Source organism: Manis javanica, chromosome 5 (assembly GCF_040802235.1).
Source record: "Manis javanica isolate MJ-LG chromosome 5, MJ_LKY, whole genome shotgun sequence".
Classification (NCBI taxonomy): domain Eukaryota; kingdom Metazoa; phylum Chordata; class Mammalia; order Pholidota; family Manidae; genus Manis; species Manis javanica.
The window spans coordinates 91244603-91264462 of record NC_133160.1 but is presented as its reverse complement, the minus strand read 5'-3'; the positions used below and the strand labels follow the sequence as shown (position 1 = coordinate 91264462).

The window sequence follows — 19860 nt, the reverse complement described above, 5'->3', positions numbered from 1 at the left end:
GTGGCTCTGTTCTAGTGCCAGTACCAAAGTGTCTTGATTACTATGGCTTTATAGTAGAGCTTGAAGTTGAGGAGTGAGATCCCCCCTACTTTATTCTTCTTTCTCAGGATTGCTTTGGCTATTCGGGGTCTTTGGTGTTTCCATATGAATTTTTGAATTATTTGTTCCAGTTCATTGAAGAATGTTGCTGGTAGTTTGATAGGGATTGCATCAAATCTGTATATTCCTTTGGGCAGGATGGCCATTTTGACGATATTAATTCTTCCTAGCCACGAGCATGGGATGAGTTTCCATCTGTTAGTGTCCCCTTTAATTTCTCTTAAGAGTGACTTGTAGTTTTCAGAGTATAAGTCTTTCACTTCTTTGGTTAGGTTTATTCCTAGGTGTTTTATTTTTTTTGATGCAATTGTGAATGGAGTTGTTTTCCTGATTTCTCTTTCTGTTGGTTCATTGTTAATGTATAGGAACGCCACAGATTTCTGTGTGTTAATTTTGTATTCTGCAACTTTGCTGTATTCCGATATCAGTTCTAGTAGTTTTGGGGTGGAGTCTTTAGGGTTTTTTAATGTACAGTATCATGTCATCTGCAAATAGTGACAGTTTAACTTCTTCTTTACCAATCTGGATTCCTTGTATTTTTTGGTTTTGTCTGATTGCTGTGACTAGGACCTCCAGTACTATGTTAAATAACAGTGGGGAGAGTGGGCATCCCTGTCTAGTTCCTGATCTCAGAGGAAAAGCTTTCAGGTTCTCGCTGTTCAATATAATGTTGGCTGTGGGTTTATCATATATGGCCTTTATTATGTTGAGGTACTTGCCCTCTATTCCCATTTTGCTGAGAGTTTTTATCATGAATGGATGTTGAACTTTGTCAAATGCTTTTTCAGCATCTATGGAGATGGTCATGTGGTTTTTGTCTTTCTTTTTGTTGATGTGGTAGATGATGTTGATGGACTTTTGAATGTTGTACCATCCTTGCATCCCTGGGATGAATCCCACTTGGTCATGGTGTACGATCCTTTTGATGTATTTTTGAATTCGGTTTGCTAATATTTTGTTGAGTATTTCTGCATCTATGTTCATCAGGGATATTGGTCTGGAGTTTTCTTTTTTGGTGGGGTCTTTGCCTGGTTTTGGTTTTAGGGTGATGTTAGCTTCATAGAATGAGTTTGGGAGTATCCCCTCCTCTTCTATTTTTCGGAAGACTTTATGGAGAATGGGTATTTTGTCTTCCCTGTATGATAAAATTCCGAGGTGAATCCATCTGGCCGGGGGTTTTGTTCTTTGGTAGTTTTTTGATTACCGCTTCAATTTCGTTGCTGGTAATTGGTCTGTTTAGATTTTCTGTTTCTTTCTGGGTCAGTCTTGGAAGGTTGTATTTTTCTAGGAAGTTGGCCATTTCTCCTAGGTTTCCCAGCTTGCTAGCAAATAGGTTTTCATAGTGTTCTCTAATAATTCTTTGTATTTCTGTGGAGTCCGTTGTGATTTTTCCTTTCTCATTTCTGATACTGTTGATTTGTGTTGACTCTCTTTTCTTCTTAATAAGTCTGGCTCGAGGCTTATCTATTTTGTTTATTTTCTCGAAGAACCAGCTCTTGATTTCATTGATTTTTGCTATTGTTTTATTCTGTTTCTTCTCTGATCTTTATTATGTCCCTCCTTCTGCTGACCTTAGGCCTCATTTGTTCTTCTTTTTCCAATTTCGATAATTGTGACATTAGACCATTCACTTGGGATTGTTCTTCCTTTTTTAAATATGCCTGGATTGCTATATACTTTCCTCTTAAGACTGCTTTTGCTGTGTCCTATAGTAGTTGGGGCTTTGTGTTGTTGTTGTCGTTTGTTTCCATATGTTGCTGGATCTCCATTTTGATTTGGTCATTGATCCATTGATTATCTAGGAGCGTGTTGTTAAGCCTCCATGTGTTTGTGAGCCTTTTTTGCTTTCTTTGTACACTTTATTTCTAGTTTTATGCCTTTGTGGTCTGAAAAATTGGTTGGTAGGATTTCAGTCTTTTGGAATTTACTGTGGCTCTTTTTGTGGCCTAGTATGTGTTCTATTCTGGAGAATGTTCCATGTGCACTTGAAAAGAATGTGTATCCTGTTGCTTTTGGATGTAGAGTTCTCTAGATGTCTATTAGGTCCATCTTTTCTAGTGTGTTGTTCAGTGCCTCTGTGTCCTTACTTATTTTCTGTCTGGTGGATCTGTCCTTTGGAGTGAGTGGTGTGTTGAAGTCTCCTAGAATGAATGCATTGCATTCTATTTCCTCCTTTAGTTCTGTTAGTGTTTGTTTCAGGTATGTTGGTGCTCCTGTATTGGGTGCATATATATTTATAATGGTTATATCCTCTTGTTGGACTGAGCCCTTTATCATTATGTAATGTCCTTTATCTTTTGTTACTTTCTTTATTTTGAAGTCTGTTTTGTCTGATACCAGAATTGCAACACCTGCTTTCTTCTCTCTGTTGTTTGCATGAAATATCTTTTTCCATCCCTTGACTTTAAGTCTGTGCATGTCTGTGGGTTTGAGGTGAGTCTCTTGTAAGCAGCATATGGATGGATCTTGCTTTTTTATCCATTCTATTACTCTGTGTGTTTTGATTGGTGCATTCAGTCCATTTACATTTAGGGTGATTATTGAAAGGTATGTACTTATTGCCATTGCAGGCTTTAAGTTTGTGGTTACCAAAGGTTCAGGGTTAGCTTCTTTACTATCTTACTGTCTAACTTAAACTCGCTTGTTGAGCTATTATAAACATGGTCTGATGATTCTTTATTTCTCTCCCTTCTTATTCCTCCTCCTCCCTTCTTCATATGTTGGGTGTTTTGTTCTGGGTACTTTTTAGGAGTGCTCCCATCTAGAGCAGTCCCTGTAGGATGCCTTGTAGAGGTGGTTTGTGGGAGGCAAGTTCCCTCAACTTTTGCTTGTCTGGGAATTGTTTAATCCTTCCTGCATATTTAAATGATAATTGTGCTGGATACAGTAGTCTTTGTTCGAGGCCCTTCTGTTTCATTGCATTAAGTATATCATGCCATCCTCTTCTGGCCAGTAGGGTTTCTGTTGAGAAGTCTGATGATAGCCTGATGGGTTTTCCTTTGTAGGTAACCTTTTTTTTTCCCCTCTGGCTGCCTTTAATACTTTGTCCTTGTCTTTGATCTTTGCCATTTTAATTATTATGTGTCTTGGTGTTGCCCTCCTTGGATCCCTTGTCATGGAGTTCTGTGTACCTCTGTGGTCTGAGAGGCCATTTCTTCCCCTAGTTTGGGGAAGTTGTCAGCAATTATTTCTTCAAAGACACTTTCTATCCCTTTTTCTCTCTCTTCTTCTGCTGGTACCCCTATAATGCGGATATTGTTCCGTTTCAATTGGTCAGTCAGCTCTCTTAGAATTCTTTCATTCCTGGAGATCCTTTTATCTCTGTCTGCATCAGCTTCTCTGAGTTCCTGTTCTCTGTTTTCTAGTCCATTAATTGTCTCTTGCATCTCGTCCATTCTGTTTTGAAGTCCTTCCAGAGCTTGTTCTATTTCTGTATTCTCCTTCCTTAGTTCTTGCATATTTCTCTGCAAGTCCATTAGCATGGTTATGACTTTTGTTTTGAATTCTTTTTCAGGAAGACTGGTTAAATCTATCTTCCCAGGTTCCTTCTCAGGGGAAGATGTAGCAGATGCCAAAGCTGTCTGGATTAGTCTTGTCTGGATCACATTTTTTTGCCTTTTCATGTTGACAGGTGCTATTGACTGTCAGCTGGGAGGGCCAAACTTTTCACTTGCTACTGGCCTTTCTTTACTGGGACAACTGCGACCCCTAGTGGCTTGTATTGAGTAATTGCGTGTAGACTGGGTCTTTGTGTCTTGCCCGGCCGATATGGAGGAAGCTCCCTTTCTTAGGTCATGGCCTGCCTTAGGCTGCTTCTCTGCTTTCACAGCACCCGGAGGGGTAATGGACGGGGTGGGGGGGGGTGGCTGTTTGGCTGTTTACCTCCATGAGGGGTCTCAGAGCTGTTGCCCAGGGGGCTAGTGCACCCGGTTTTCCCTGTAATTTCCAGCCACTGAGCTGTGACCTGTGTTGTTTCCGTCCAGCTGTTACGTCCCTGTCCCTTTAAGGCTTTCAAAAAGCACTCGCTTTTCTTTGTCACAGGGGCATCAGCTTTGGAACCCGCTCAGAGGTCTTGCTGCCCTGTTTCCCTAGTTTCCAGCCCTCCACGCATGCACTGTGTCTGCGCTCTGGTGCGGGTGGCTGGGGCTGGGTGTTTAGCAGTCCTGGGCTCCCTCTCCTTCTTGCCGGGAGCTGGGGGGAGGCGTGCTTGGGTCCCGCTGGGCCGGGGGTTGTAGCTTACCTCTTTCACCAGGCGCGGGCTCTCGCACGTGTGGATGTAGTCTGGCTGTTGTCCTGTGTCTTCTGGTCTCTCTTTTAGGATTAGTTGTATTTGTATGTTTTTGGGAGGAGATTCCCACTGTCCTACTCACGCCGCCATGTTGGCTCCGCCTGTATGTTTAAATTTTAAAGGAACTGCCAAACTGTTTTCCAAAGTGGTTGTATCATTTTACATTCTCACCAGCAGTGTATAAGTATTTCCTACCCTCTACATCCTGCCAAAACTTAGTAGATCAGCACATTTAATTTAGCCAATGTAGTGGGGATGTAGTGATAGCTCATTGTGGTTTTAATTTGCATTTCCCTAATTACTAATGAGGTTGGCTTTTCATGTTCTTACTTATCCATATATCTTTTTATGAGAAGTATATGTTCAAATATTTTGCCCACTTTTTAAATTGGGTTGGTGAGCTTTTTAGTAGGAATTTTGAAATGTTCTTTATATATTTTAGATGTAATTCTATTATTACATATATATTTGCAAATTGTTTCTTCCAGTCTGAGGCTTACTTTTTTTTTTTGTAATAGGGTCCCTAGAAGAACCAAAACATAATTTGATTAAGCCAAATTTAAAAGCTTTCTATTATAGTTTCAAATCCATGTGCTGTTTATCTCTCTGTTGCACCTTACTGTAATGGCTAACCTAGAGTACAAAGTTGAATAAAGTGATGCGAGCAGGCATCCTTCACTTGAATCTAATCACAGGGATGGCAGAAAGCATTCTAAGTATTACCATTAAGTATGATGTTAATTTACTTTATTCATAGGTGATCTTTACATTGCTGAGGCGGTTCCTTACCAACTCTAGTGTTCTGATATTTTTTATCAGAAAAAGGGGTTGGATTTGGCAAATGCTTTTTCTGCATCTATTTGAAATGATATTATTTTCCTTATTTAATCTATTAACATGGTGAATTGCACTGGCTAACTTCCAAACTAAACTTTCATTGCTGGGAAAGAACCCTACTTGGTCATGATGTACGATCCTTTTTATATTTTTATATATTTAATTTCATAAAACACTGTTTAGCATTCTGTATCTATGTCCATGAGGAATATTTGTAGTTTACTTGTAATTTCTTTTTTGGTTTTGGTATCATCATAATACTGGCTTTGTAAAATAATCTGAGAACTCTTTGATACTCCAAGAGATTTTATGTAGAATTGGTATTACTTCTTTAAAAGTTAAGTAGAATTCTTCAGTGAAGCCATCTGAAATTGGAGTTTTCTTTGAGTCAAAGTTTTTAACTACAAATTCATTTTCTTATTTTCAAAGATGTAGGCCATTATCTATGTCATCTGTAGTGAGCTGTGGTAGTTAATGTTTTTCAAGGAATCTGTCAATTTCATCTAAGTTGTTGAATTTACTGATAAAAAGTCATTCATAAAATACCCTTTAAATGATTGTATGATCTGTAGAGATGTTATATCTCTCTTTCCTGATATTAGTGATTTATGTCCTTTTTCCCCCCAGATATCTAGCTAGAAGTTTTTAGTTTTGCTTATATTAAAGAATCAGCTTTTCATTTCACTGATCTCTATTGTTTTGATTTTATGTTTCTGTTTTATCAGCTTTGGTTTGTGTCTTTATATAAAATGAAAGTTTAGGTCATTGATTTGAGATCTTTTTCCTTTCTAATATAAGCATGTATTATTATAATTTTTCTACAAAACACTGTTTTGGTCACATCCCCAAATTTTATTATGTTGAGTTTTTATTTTCATCCTGTTTAATATATTTCCTAATTTCCCTTTTAACTTCTTTGACCCATGAGTTTCTTAAAATTATGTTATTTAATTTCCAAGTGTTTGGGGATTTTTAAGATATCTTTATGTGACTAATTTCCAATTTAATTCCATAATGGTCAGAGAACATATTTTGTATACTTGGAAACTTAAAAAAATTTTTGAGACTTACTCTATGACCCAGTGTAACTCTGGGGGGAAATCTGTCCCCAGCCCAGGGCAAATTACCTTTGAAACCAAAATCAGTCAAAGGGAGAAATAAAATGGGAAAAACCTATTTATTGCTTACAAGCAGTCATCCACTTCTGCTTGCCCATGTCTCTCATGACCTGGCTGCAAAAAGGGGCCCCACCCAACCTCTCTGGTCCAGATATGCCCTGGCTCCCCCGTGTAATTACCTACTGGTATAGAGATGGACTACTTCTCTCCACCTCTTGTGAACACCTATTGGTATGGAGATGCACTCAAGCCAGGCAAGAGATTCTGGAAATATTGCAGTTTTACCCATACCCAGAATATGGTCAACCTTGATAAATTTTCCATATGCCCATGAAAAGAATATTCACTCTGCTCTTGTTGGGTAGAATGTAAAACAAATATCAATTAAGTCAAGTTGGTTGATACTGTCATTCAGTCTTCTTTAGCCTTGCTGATTTGCTGTCTACTTTTTCTATTAATTATTCAGAGAGAGGTATTGAAATCTCTTACTGTTATTATGGATTTCCATATTCTCTTTTCATTTCTGTGTTTAATCATTTATTTGAAGCTCTTTAATTAGGAGTATAATTATTTAGGTTTCTTATGTTCTCTTGATGAAATATGATCCTTCTATTATTATAAAATTACTATCTCCAACCCTGATAGCATTCATTGCTTTGAAAAATATTTCATTATAGAACTGTTAGGGTTTCCTGTATCTTCTTCAACTGATTTTGGCACTACATTCTTTTTCTAAAAGTTACTCATCTAAACATTCAAATTTATTGATAATTTTATATAAAATATCCTCCTGTTCTTTTTTAAATATTTCCAGGATCTGTAAGATGTATCCTTTTCTATGTCAGTTTTGTTCATTTGTGTTTGTTTTTCTTGATCAGTTTTAGCAGAAGTTTATCCATTTTATTAATATATCAAAGAATTAATTTTTGTGCAGTCTTTTTGATCCTCTGTGTTGCATGTTTCTTTTCTGTTTTGCTGATTTATGCTTTTTTCTTTTTCCTTTCACAGTTCTTTTCCAACTTACTTTTTCTTTCTACTATATATATTTTAAAGCTATAAAATCCCCTCTGAGGATTTTTATAGTTGTTTTCATAATTCTTGCTGTATAACATTTTATTAGCATCAAAAATTATTTTCTAATTTGCATTATATATGTGTGTGTGTGTGTGTGTGTGTGTGTGTGTGTGTGTGTGTGTGTGTTCTTTGAGACTTAATTGCTGGACACTATGTATAAAAAATTGCTTGTGGAACCTAAAGCTCATGATAAATGGACTTTCTTCCAGAGAGAATTTGTACCTGTTTTTGTAGGAACCCAGAGGCCCTACCAGACTATACCAAACTTAAAACAAATTCAAACCTTGATCTTTCTATGTATCTACAAGGACTATTGTACTTCTGGTCCCCTTCACCTTGAGAGTGTAGCCCTTTTTGTCTTTTATTTGGGTCTTGAGCTTTGAGTCCTGTCTTTCAGGACCTTTAGGCTGTCAAAAGAAAAGTTTCAATCTCCAGGGTCAAAGACCTCAGGACAAAAATGGCTACTGACTCACTACACCTTAGGCTTCTCACTTCCCCTTCACTTTCTGACCTAAAAATTCCTATCTTATTCATTCATTGATAGTTCAAAAAATTTTTAAATTTTAATCTGCCTTTAGTTGTATTTAGTGGGTTGAACCAACAAAATTGCTATTCTCCAAAACAAGAATTTTACACAATAAACTTTAACAAAAGAATGCATCTATATACAGTATAGCTTTATTTTCACTAAATATCAATAGTTAAGTATTTTCTTTTCAATTCTAATCATCACAGTATCCTAGATGTTGACACATAACTTCAGTGTGTCTTTATATATCATTAACTTCTGAAGGTTGAGGAACCTTTCTTGGAATAGGCACCCAGATCCAAGGCTTCTATAACTCTTCTTGGACTTAGAGCTCCTCGAACTTTTTAAAAAAATCACAAATAGTATATTTACCGCCCAGAATAAGAAATTAGTCTATTTGCTCTTCCAGCTAACCAAGAGAAGTAATTTCGCTTACCTGTCTAGTTCTCCAGGTCTCAGCTGTCATTTAGCAGAGCAAGAAGGCCATAGGTTACACCATGTAGTCAGTCTCTTCACAGATGCAGCATAAACCCTCCTGGCTGTCTTCTTCTAGTCGTAAGAGTGAAATCTTCCCAGCTCAACAGAAAATCTCCTGTGTCATGAGTTGGTTATTATCTAGAGTAGCAAGACAAATAAAGGTTGCACAATAACACTAAAATTTTATTATCTTGATGTTTAACCACAGGTTTAAAATTGTTTCACAAAAAGTAAATACTATGTCACTATTTATTCTGTCTCAAAATGCAAATATTCTATAATTACACTTCTAATGGAGGATTAAAACTGACCTCTTTACTTTCATGAATATGACTCATTTAGCTATTTCTCATTCACTTTACATTCAATTTTTATAGAAAATACAAGTGGATATTGATTATATATGCCTTTTATTTAGGAAGAAACGAAGGTAAAAAACCCACCATCACCTCCAAAGCCTTGCTGTACTCCTGGCTCTTGTTCTTCAGAGGTGATGAGTGCCAAGACTGGCATCAAAGAGAACACTGTTTGCATACCAAACTACCTGGATCAGGAAATCAAAGTAAGATGCAGGTTTATTAAAACCATAACTTGGATGCAGCATGAGCATACAGAAAGTCACCATCGCCAGCATCCCTAAAACTCTTTAATGGTTCCTATTGACTAATGAATGATTTAAAACTACTTAGCCTGAAGTCCAAGGTCTGCTTCTATTCATTTCTACTCTTAGTTCTCCCTGGAATTCTGTCACTCTTACAGAAACCTTTGGTGTATACGTAAGTAAAAGCTTGGTGTTTGCCAAACAAATTCAACCCTATTCTTCCCATGTCTTTATCATCTTCCTAGTGCTTGAGAGGCACTGCTCCCAACTTCTTGCAATCACCTATACATTCCCTTCACATATTTTAAGACAGAGATTCCTCCAGTCAGCATTCATCTTTCCATTTTACCTATGGAAAACTGTTTCCTCAAACCCTCTCTGTCTGGGCCTATAAACTTAGTTATATTAATTGTAATATGTCATGTCAGACTACTAGAAGATTATTTCCTCCCACAGTGATTTCTGAGAATGACATATAATCAAGACTAAATCAATCCACTGATATTTTTCACCTGCCATTCTTCGTTTTCCTTCTTTAGATCCTTCTGGTAACCTCTACATTCCTTCACTGGAGACCCACTACAGTGAATTAAGGGCTGAAATATTGTAATAGTGACTGGTAGCAGTTTGAAATAAGTATCTGTAGCAGCAATTACAAACAACAGAGAACATTGTATAAGGACTGGTACTGAATAATCCTGATAACTATTTTTAAAAAAAAGGAAAACATAACCATGGCATTGGGTAAAATAGTTTATGCTGATGATTAAAATTGGGAAGGAGAATAAAAGGAGAGGAGGAGAAGGGAGAGTATCTGCAGATCTGACTTACTGTCATACATGATTTCCTGATGATTCTGGCTAAGGACTTTATGTTTTATAGAGTCAGAGTAGTTGTCCACTTTACCCACTGCATTTGGGCACCACTGGTCCTTCTGTAATCTGCTCCTCCCCTCACCTCAGGACTGTCACCTACTCAGAATTCTCTTCTCCTTGACCCTCTCATAGTCACCTTCTCCTTAAGGTCTCAGTTTAAATATTACTTACTCAGAAATGCTTTTCCTGACCACCCAATCTAAAGTAACTACCCATTCATTCTCTATCCCATTACTCTTTGTTATTTTTTGTGTAACACATGCCGTATCTGATATATTCATATTTGTTGTTTGTTTCAATACTGTCTCTGCCTCCCTACCCAACACACTAAAATTCAAGTCTTATAAGACCTCATACTGGTCTGTCTTGGTTATTGCTCATCTTCAGTCCCTAGGTAAGTTCTAGGCATCCAGTAATTATTAAATACATGTTTACTGAATGTTGATAACATAACTTCAAAAAAAAGGTCTACTAAAATCAACATGGAACTGGAGGAAATCAGCTAGTCGCCTAGGCCCTCAACTCAACCAGACTGTGAGCTGAGTGCAGTTTCAGTAAGGCTGTCTTGTTTCTTCAGGCACATCGACCAGCTTTATCCTATTGCACTGGCCTCATGGGCATCTGTCAATGATCCCTCCTGTCATGTATATGTAGAAATGTAGCATCTTCTACATGTACATATATGTATATATGTATAACTGAACAACATCAATTGATGCAAAACTAATAAAATGTAAACTCTTGGAAGGGATCTTTTCTGCCTTGTTCACAACTGATTCCTCAGTACTCATCAGTTTGCTTGAAAATATTAACTGGCACACACAGCATGGTGTTTTTTTCACAGTTGTTGGCTATTTGTTATGTAAATGAAAGATGGAGTAAAGTGAGAAAATAGGTCTGATCAAGACTTTTTGGCTTGTATGAATGAGTCCTAAAAACAGAACTTACCTTGGTGGTAGTCTATCCTTCCATGCCTTCTACAAAAAAATTGGAAATACCTTCCAATTTTCTATTATCGAGGCTGGCAATTCTGAATTAGCAGTGGCATGTATGAAAGAGTTTGCAGTTTCACAGTTACTACCTTAAAAGAAGAGAAAAACAATTCTGTGTCTATTAGTATCTTGTTTGACAGTATAGTCTGCCAAACACATGTATTCTAAAATATTTGGTGTCAAATGACAAAATACTAGAGTTTGGGGATGCAGTTGGTTCCTTTATGCACATAGCTAATGAGAGGGATTGTAAAAGTGTTGTAAGAACAAATAGGAAAAGATATTGGAGCTAGGAAAATCTTCAAGGGGAAAGAAACCTAAAGAATGTTTAAGATATAATTAAATGATGAAGAAAATTATGGAAGAGATCATTCCCAGCCTAGAGACCTTATATCTAAAGGCTAACAGTTGAGAATATTGTTTTTCAAGGAACTAAAAGCAATTAATGTGGCTGCTATAAAAAGTGCAGGGAGAAGAGTGCAACAGATGGGGCGGGAGACTTCAGCAGAGACCAGATAGTGAAGTACTTTATAAGCCATATTGAGGCATTCAGATTTCACCCCACGGGCTGTGGGAAGCCAGTGAAGAATTTTAAGCATTGAATGATACTGAATTACTTTGTAAGTACAAGAATTACATTGTCAGAGTTGTACTTTACAAAAATCACTCTAGATTCAATATGTAGAATTAATTGGGGAGAGGGAGACCAAAGTTGGAGGCAAGGTCCTCTGCTTCCAAAATGAAGTTTAGATTGAAGACTTAGCCTTCTACTCTAAACAACTATACAACTGGGAAAAAATATACAGAGAAACTGTTCTCAGGCATGGGGCAACAGAAAGTACAGGTTTGTGACCACTGAGAGAAGGGAAATGATTGGGATGGTTTCCACATTCAACCCAGATTTCTGCCTGGGACACATTTCTAATCATGGCATAGAGAAGTGGAGCCCAGACAGATAGTAACTGCTTCACTAGGTAGAGAAAATAGAGTTTAGAGTTTGCAGATACTTGAAGTGGCTGAAATTTGTGAATTAAGATCCTGAAGAAGAAGAAGAATCTGTGGAAAGCTGAATAAGATTCCCTGAGTTTTTAGTCCAATATAAGCTGCACATGCTCAGGATGAGTCTGAGACCTGGCAGAAGAGAGCTAATGGGAGGTAGCATATTGCTTACAGATGCTGGAGCTCTGGTCTACCACAGTGGAGAGACCTTGTGGAACACACCAGGAATTCAGTAGGGACCCCAGAAAAGTCACACCTTAAAAAAGGAATAGGGTACTCTAGCTCTACAGTAGGGACTGCTCTAGACCTGCACTCTAAAATCCTAAATCAAGTTTCAACAAATCAGACTCACCTGCCAATAATATTAACTACATCCCAGAACAAAACTCAAGAGAATGCAGGAGGCTTCCTACAACGACATATTCTATGTCCTCTCACAAAAGGGATAATTATATTGCTCTGAAGATCAGTGAGTGATCTATGAGTTAGAAGAAGCTGGAAGTAATGTGCAATCACCGAACTGATGGAAAGCTATTAGAGGCAGAGTGGCCAAGAGAATACCAGTGGGCGATTTTTCTGTTTCTGCCATGGCCAGTGACTTACTGGGAAATTAGGTGCAAATTTAACTTGCTCTCTTCTAGGATATGGCATTATTGAGGACAGGAATCTCAATAATAAACGAAACTCAACATAGGGCAGTAGATTTTTCTACCCCTTAATTTCAGTTCTCTATCTCCAGGATCTAAGTCAATGACAGACATAAATATTTGTTGAATCAATAGTGCTTTCAGAAAAGATTTTAGGCAGAGAAAGTAGGGAAAAGGATGTTGCAGTAGCTCAAGCAAGAATTGATGATGGTTTAGAATGGGGTCAAGGCTATGGGGATAAAGAGGAATGGAAAGATTTGAAAAATGTTTCCAAGAATTTACTGAGCTTGTTTGGCAGTGTGTACAAGAGGGCAAGGGAGCTGTGCAGGAGGAAGCCCAGGGTCTGGTGTGGCCATACACTCACCGTATGCTGGTGCTACCCACTGAGAGCAGAATCGGGAGGAACAGCAAGCCTGGAGCAGGTTTTAGAAAGAGAAAGGTGGGTTTAGTTTCAGACATTTTGGGTTCAGAGTAGCTGTAGTGTATCTAAGTGGATACATCTGGTAGGCAGTTGGATATGTAGGACTGAAGCTCAGGGGCAGGTGTGACTTTCAGATATGTCTGCATTCCAACAGCAGACACAATTCAGGGTCAAACTGGAAACATCATTATATGGACTTAATATTTTTACTTCAATGCTTGTGATAGTTCATCTTTATTAGGATTAATTATTTCATATATCTGTCCTCTCTATCCTCCACTTCAGCCCTTAGCTTCAGATAAAAAATTGTCAAAAGAGAGTTTTGACTGACAAAAGGGAATTCTACTCCTGTCCTACTGGACCAATCACTGTGTTCAGGTAACTGAAGAACAATGATGGACCCAACTAGATTCATCCACTGTAGAGGAGCAGTGCCTATGGGGACAGTTCTGTAACTGCAGGATCCCCATTAGAACCCCCTGGTGCAGTGGGAAATGATCAAGTCCCAAAAAGAAGAAAAGTGAGTTATTCCTCCTGCGTATGTTGGTACTGGACAGAAAAAACAAGAGAAACACTGCATCATCTAACCTTAACTATTACTTGTATTAGAGGTGTTGTTTTAAAGATTCCACAGTATACAGCTTGAAATCTAGCTCTCAAACTCAAATCCCAACTGACTTTATTGAGAATCATGTATGAAGTGACATTTGGGAGGACAGATTGTGGAGAAAGTAAAGGAAACCTTATAAGCTTATACATTTATTTGCTCACTGTGTAACTCTAATATTCTCTGTTAGATTCTGGTGAAGCTCTGTAACATTTTACATACTGATTCCCTGGCAGAAGTTTTGCAGTGGCTGGCTAATGCAAGTTCAAAAGGTGAGATTTAAAATAAGCATTTACAAACACTGAGCTCAGTTTATTGTCAGAAACTAGGAATGTGCCAATATCTGAAGTTTTCTACCTTGGATTTGCAAAAATGAAGTTGCAGTATTATTTCCATAGTGTTTCAGTATCACAGTCTTTGCAGTCCTGTATGTCTAACTGCAGGCAAGCTGGTCATTCGATGCCCCAAGTTTGGTATGCCCTCTGAAATTATCTGAGTGATGTGAGACACTGTGTCCAGGGCTGGTCTGTGCTTCTCCTGTCTGTACACCCAGGACCCTCCCTGAGCATACCTTCTGGCCTCCTATGAACTGGGAACACAGAGCTCGTGTCCTGCCTTTGATATAGATGACCATACACAAACATCCAAGCTCCAGGCTCTAGCAGTTCTGCCAATTCCCCACCAAAAGCATCAACTCAGTCACCTCCCAGCCTCCTTTAGGCCCTCCCTGACCTGTTCCATGAGAGCATATGCCAATCCCAAGAAAACTTTCCTTTCCACAACCATATGTAGCACAGAACAGCTACCCTCACACCTAGCTAATCATCAGACTGAAGCAAAACTTCAGACATGGGTGGGGCCTGAGAATTTGAATTTCTAACAAGTTCCCAGGTGATGCTGATAATGTCGGCCTGGGCACCAGTCTTTGAGAACACTGCCCTAATTGAAGTTAGGAAATACCAATGCGTTAGGAACAGATGAGCATTTTAAATGGAGAGCATTTTGGAAATAGCACCTTACCCCAGGAAATCAAGACGACTTGGCAGGCAGTTGAGAAGTACTTTGGGGTAAGAAGGCTTTAGTTATTCTTTTTTTCCTTTTTAAGAATGTAACTTTAAAAAAATTACACAGGTAATAAGTTCTTATTGTTTGCAGAAAGGTGAACGAGAAGGAAAATAAAACAACAATAATCAATAAAGTCACGTACACCATTTCAATGAATACTTTGGTGTGTATCTTTCTGGATATGCTTGTAGCTACTTATTTAACTATTAACCTGTACTTGAATGGAATCCCATTGTATTTATAACTATATTGTGCAATGATATGTGCATATTGTATTAGAAACAAAGTTGATTTTCACACCAGAACGCTGGATAAAAGACCGAATTCTGTGTTTCTAGCCAATATGATAATCACAACCTTCATGCCTCTCCCCCCTTTTTTTAAACCAGAAAAAGAGTGGGTCTCAGCTTTGATTCATGCTGAGCTGGCTGAGATGAACTTTCTGGCTCTGCACCAAAAAGGCACCTCGGCAGAACCAGCAGCAGAGACTCGGAAGCCATCCAAAGTTAAATCGCCCCCAAATTCACCCACAGAACCCAAGGTGCTGACCAGATCTAGGAAAGAACATCAACTGACCAGGTAACTAGACACAGTTGGCCACCTGGAGGGCGGGCATATGGTTCCTAAAGACTGAATTCTCTTCCTTTGTTGTCTTTCAGTATAGTTAACATGCTGTGGTCTCAAGTCTCCTTTTTTATTCAATCAATGTGTATTTGTTTTCTTTCATTTTCATAGTCATAATCATTCTACATCCTATTGTTCAGAGTATTTTGGCAGGGGCTATGTCTTCCTTACCTAACAACCTTTCTGTTTGAGAAAACTTCCCTTTCCACTAAGGCAAAGCAAGAGGAGCCACCTAGAAATCTAAGAAAATGTAGGGTTTTTTAGTGTACCCAAAACTGAAAGCAATAGGAAAACTGAAATTGTATCACTATTGTATACTTTGTTAAATGCGTATCACATAAGTATTACTTTTGTGTGTATAACAGTGTTAAAATAAATAGCTTCACTTAGCTTTCTCTGACATACCCCTGGGGGCTGCCAGATGGAAAATTACCAATTAAGATAATTGGAAATTATTACAGTAGAAATTCTTCTTAAACCTTGTAATTTCAGTGATGGAGGAAAATATATATTTGTGTATAACAACATGGTAAAAGAATGTGGTATTTTATTTAAGCTGGGAGATAAGTTCTTGCTTTAAAATTAAAAGCTGGGTAAAGCTTAAATTCAGAGAAAATAAATATTCAAAACACATAACATGTCACTTTAAAAAGCATTAAGACAGAGATGAATTTTGTGTTGCAATTTGTTTCTACCTTAAAGTTTCCAGAAGTCTCTACCTTAGTGAATAATACATGATGTATTGTTTAAATTTTAACTCGAAGTCAGAGAATTTTTCATTGGAAAGTAACATTTAATACTGTTGCATTCTAAACCAAAGAGTTGGGATAGTATACTTAAGATATATATATATATAAAATTTGGCATACTGATAATGCAGTCTATAGAAAGCCCTTGTATCTGTGAATTTCATTTTCTCTTTCTCCAATTGATTCAGAGTGTCAACTCAAGGATCTGAAGGAAGTAAGAAGTGCCAAAAGGTTAAGTACACTTTGTGGTAATTATTGAGTTGGTATAAGGAAACCAGTAAGTATCTAACTGGTTAGGACACAGATATTAAGGATCGATGGTTTTAATGACAGCAAAATAGTCATTTCCAGCTACTCTTAAGGGACAGCATCTGCTGAATTTTTCAGAATTTTATAGAGATAAATTTGACATAAGTTTAACTTCATTTTGATAGGCAAAGTGCCTTATCAGGGACAGATACTCCTTGAGAAGCAAGAAAGCAGGACAGCAGGAATTCTAGGCTTGACTATGTCAATCCTGTGGTAGGAAAAGCTCTGCACTGACCTACCAAATAGACAGCGACTCAGTTATGGTTCTTAACAGCTTAGCTGTCATTGAGCTAAATGATTTTCATTAGTGACAAAGTCAACCAGAGAAAAGGGTAAAAGAAGCAGATGACACACAATACAAAAGAAAGAAGTAGTTTTGTGTCCCCAGCAAAACCGTAGCCCCAGCCTACACTTTGGACCAAGAAGAATCAAGAATTGTGGAAAGTCCTATTTTGGTCCAGAAAAGCCCAACTGAAACATCCCTGTGGGTTTGGCAGTTCTTAGCTTTAAAACAAGCATAGCAAAAATGACTGTAGAGCAACGACTCTGAAGAAGGTCGACAAGCCTCCAATGAAAGTCTATTGTTATTTCAACAAGTTCCCCATATACCAAGAATGATACGGTAATCAACGAGAGTTCCTTCAGATCAGTGTACAATCCAGCAGGTTCCACTGTGGTTAACCAAATCTAAAAGAGGCTCTATCTGCTAATAGGCAATAGTAGGTGTAGTTAAGAAATTATAAAATATTCCTTTACTGACATTCCAGGGATGGTCTACTGTATCTGCCTTCTCCTACCAACTTTTCTCTCTAGTACTACAAAATCATGACTGTGATGTTTTCTATTATTCAACTTGATATCTTACCTGTTGGCCTCAAATATATTTTACCATTTAGATATTTGGAAGTATTTGTATAAGAATCCCCAAATCATACACCTTCGTCTTCAGTGTCAATACTCAGTATCTCCCCAAATCCTTATCCTGCTTAAGTGTGATCATGAAGGCCTTGGAAGGTCTAATGAGCACAATTAACTTGTTTTAACCTGCTTGTCTACCTCCTTTTTTTGTCTATCAGGACCATAGATCCTTCTTTCTCTCATTGGTTCCATCCTTGACTATAACCTTTACCCATCACCAGCTCTAATGCATTCCTATCAACATAATGTTTGATTCTAAGAGGAAAGAACATATCCTGCATGTTATAGAAAAAAATAATTCATTAAAGATGAGCAGGTGGTAAGGAAGAAAAATGAGAATAGATTCTTTTATAAATTTTGGGTATATTTGATTGATCTAAATTTCTAGTTTTTTTTGTCATTTGCTATTAAAACATGACAGAAGCCATATTCAATGTCTCAATTACGGTCTTATTTAGATTTTTTCTACTTTAGAGGCTGAGCACAAGCCTCCGTTGTTTATAAGAAGAAATAAGATGAAAATACCTGTTGCAGAGTATTTCAGCAAACCAGCCTTCTCCCACACCTAAAACTCAGGCGAGCATATCAACAAAAGGAGTCTTCAACAAGGATACAATCTCCCCAAAGAGCACTTTATCCCTAAACATACCAAAGGTAGACATTCTAGACTGGGCTAATTCTTTCATAAACATACTTGGGTACAACTTTAACTATTTAAAAAAAATATTTTGGTATTTAGGAATCATCTCTTCTATATGGTGACACATGTAAATCACAAAGCACCTGTATATAATGGTACTAAATAAAAATGGAGACAATATTTTTATTTATAATTTTTATGCCACGTGTAATAGAAATACATTTATATACTACATTTCCAGTCTTACACTATTGTCTAGGTAGATAAGTATACAGCCCTCATACTAGAAAAACAAACCAGAGTAAAAAACAGGCAGTTACAACACCTGCCCCAAAGTCTGATAGAGAAAATAACAAAACAGAATTTTAACATCTGAGCTAATTTTTGCAATCTACAGTGTTTCAATGTTGTTGGATTATTTTGGAAAAATGCTCACCTCCCACCAAAAAAGATATGAGAATTATCCCTAATTTAATTCAGTTAGATGATGGCTTTTTCCATTTTATTATCACTTAAAAAACCCCTAGATCTTGGATGTAGTGCTATGTTTTACAATATTCCTATTTTTTATTTCATTGATCTCTCCTTTCATTTTTTTTAAATTTTTTAATTTTGATATCATTAATGTACAATTACTTGAACACAATTATGGTTGCTAGACTTCCCCCATTATCAGGTTCCCCCCACATACCCCATTACAGTCACTGTCCATCAGTGTAGTAAGATGCTATAGAATCACTACTGTCTTCTCTGTATATACTGCCTTTCCCATGTCCCCACCCCTACATTATGTGTGCTAATCGTATTGCCCATTTTCCCCCTTATCCCTCTCTTCCCACCCACCCTCCCCAGTTCCTTTCCCTTTGGTAACTGTTAGTCCATTCTTGGGTTCTGTGAGTCTGCTGCTGTTTTGTTCCTTCAGTTTTTGCTTTGTTGTTATACTCCACAGATAAGTGAAATCATTTGATACTTGTCTTTCTCTGCCTGGCTTATTTCACTGAGCATAATACCCTCTAGCTCCATCCATGTTGTTGCAAATGGTAGGATTTGTTTTCTTCTTAATGCAGAATAATATTCCATTGTGTATATGTACCACCTCTTCTTTATCCATTCATCTACTGACGGACAGTTAGGTTGCTTCCATTTCTTGGCTATTGCAAATAGTGCTGCGATAAACATAGGAGTGCATATGTCTTTTTCAAACTGGGCTGCTGCATTCTTAGGGTAAATTCCTAGGAGTGGAATTCCTGGGACAAATGGTAGTTCTATTTTGAGTTTTTTGAGGAACCTCCATACTGTTTTCCACAATGGTTGAACTAGTTTACATTCCCACCAGCAGTGTAGGAGGGTTCCCCTTTCTCCACATCCTTGCCATCATTTGTTGTTGTCTGTCTTTTGGGTGTTGGTCTTTTCACTCTTTTATTTCTTTGTTTCTTTAGGTTTGTTCTTGTTCTAATGTCTTGAGTTGGATGTTATTAATATAGTTATAGTCTGTCATTCTCATTCATCAGCATGAGTTTTTAAGGTGGGATTTATAGTTGGAATGCAATGATGGCTTAATATACAAAAATCAATATAATATAACACATTAACAAATGAAGAACAAAAAATCACATCATTATCTCAATCAATGCATAAAAAGCATCTGACAAAATTCAGCATCTTTTCATGATAAAAATACTCAACAAACCAGGAATAAAAAGAAACTGCCTCAACATAACAGCCATATATGAAAAGCCCATAGCTAACATTGTATCCAATGGGGGAAAGACTGAAAAGTTTTCCACTAAAATTAGAAACAAGGCAAGGATGCCCACTCTCATTGCTTCTATGTAATGCTTCTCAGTGCTTCTATATTACTGACGCTCTAGCTAGAGCTACTGAACAAGAAAAAAATTAAAAGGCATACAAATTGGAAAAGACAAAGGGGGAAGAAGATAATTAAAGTGATCTCTCTTTGCAGATGACATGATACTACATGTAAAAAAACC

At 37.5% G+C, this 19860-nt stretch overlaps 1 protein-coding gene across 11 annotated transcripts in view; it reads left to right on the top strand.

The window, feature by feature from the left end:
* C5H4orf17 (chromosome 5 C4orf17 homolog) overlaps window positions 1–19860 on the top strand; it is a 268239-nt gene that overhangs the window by 228469 nt on the left and 19910 nt on the right. For 9 of the 11 annotated variants that reach the window (XM_073237260.1, XM_073237259.1, XM_073237258.1 and 6 more), the window contains 5 exons: window positions 8841–8984; window positions 13755–13836; window positions 15019–15208; window positions 16191–16233; window positions 17704–18289. In XM_073237260.1, coding sequence (XP_073093361.1) covers window positions 8841–8984; window positions 13755–13836; window positions 15019–15208; window positions 16191–16233; window positions 17704–17733 — 489 coding nt within the window. In that variant the 3' untranslated portion in view covers window positions 17734–18289. Of the gene's footprint in view, window positions 1–8840; window positions 8985–13754; window positions 13837–15018; window positions 15209–16190; window positions 16234–17703; window positions 18290–19860 lie in introns of those variants that run through there. The other 2 variants (XM_073237264.1, XM_073237265.1) reach the window with 2 other exon arrangements.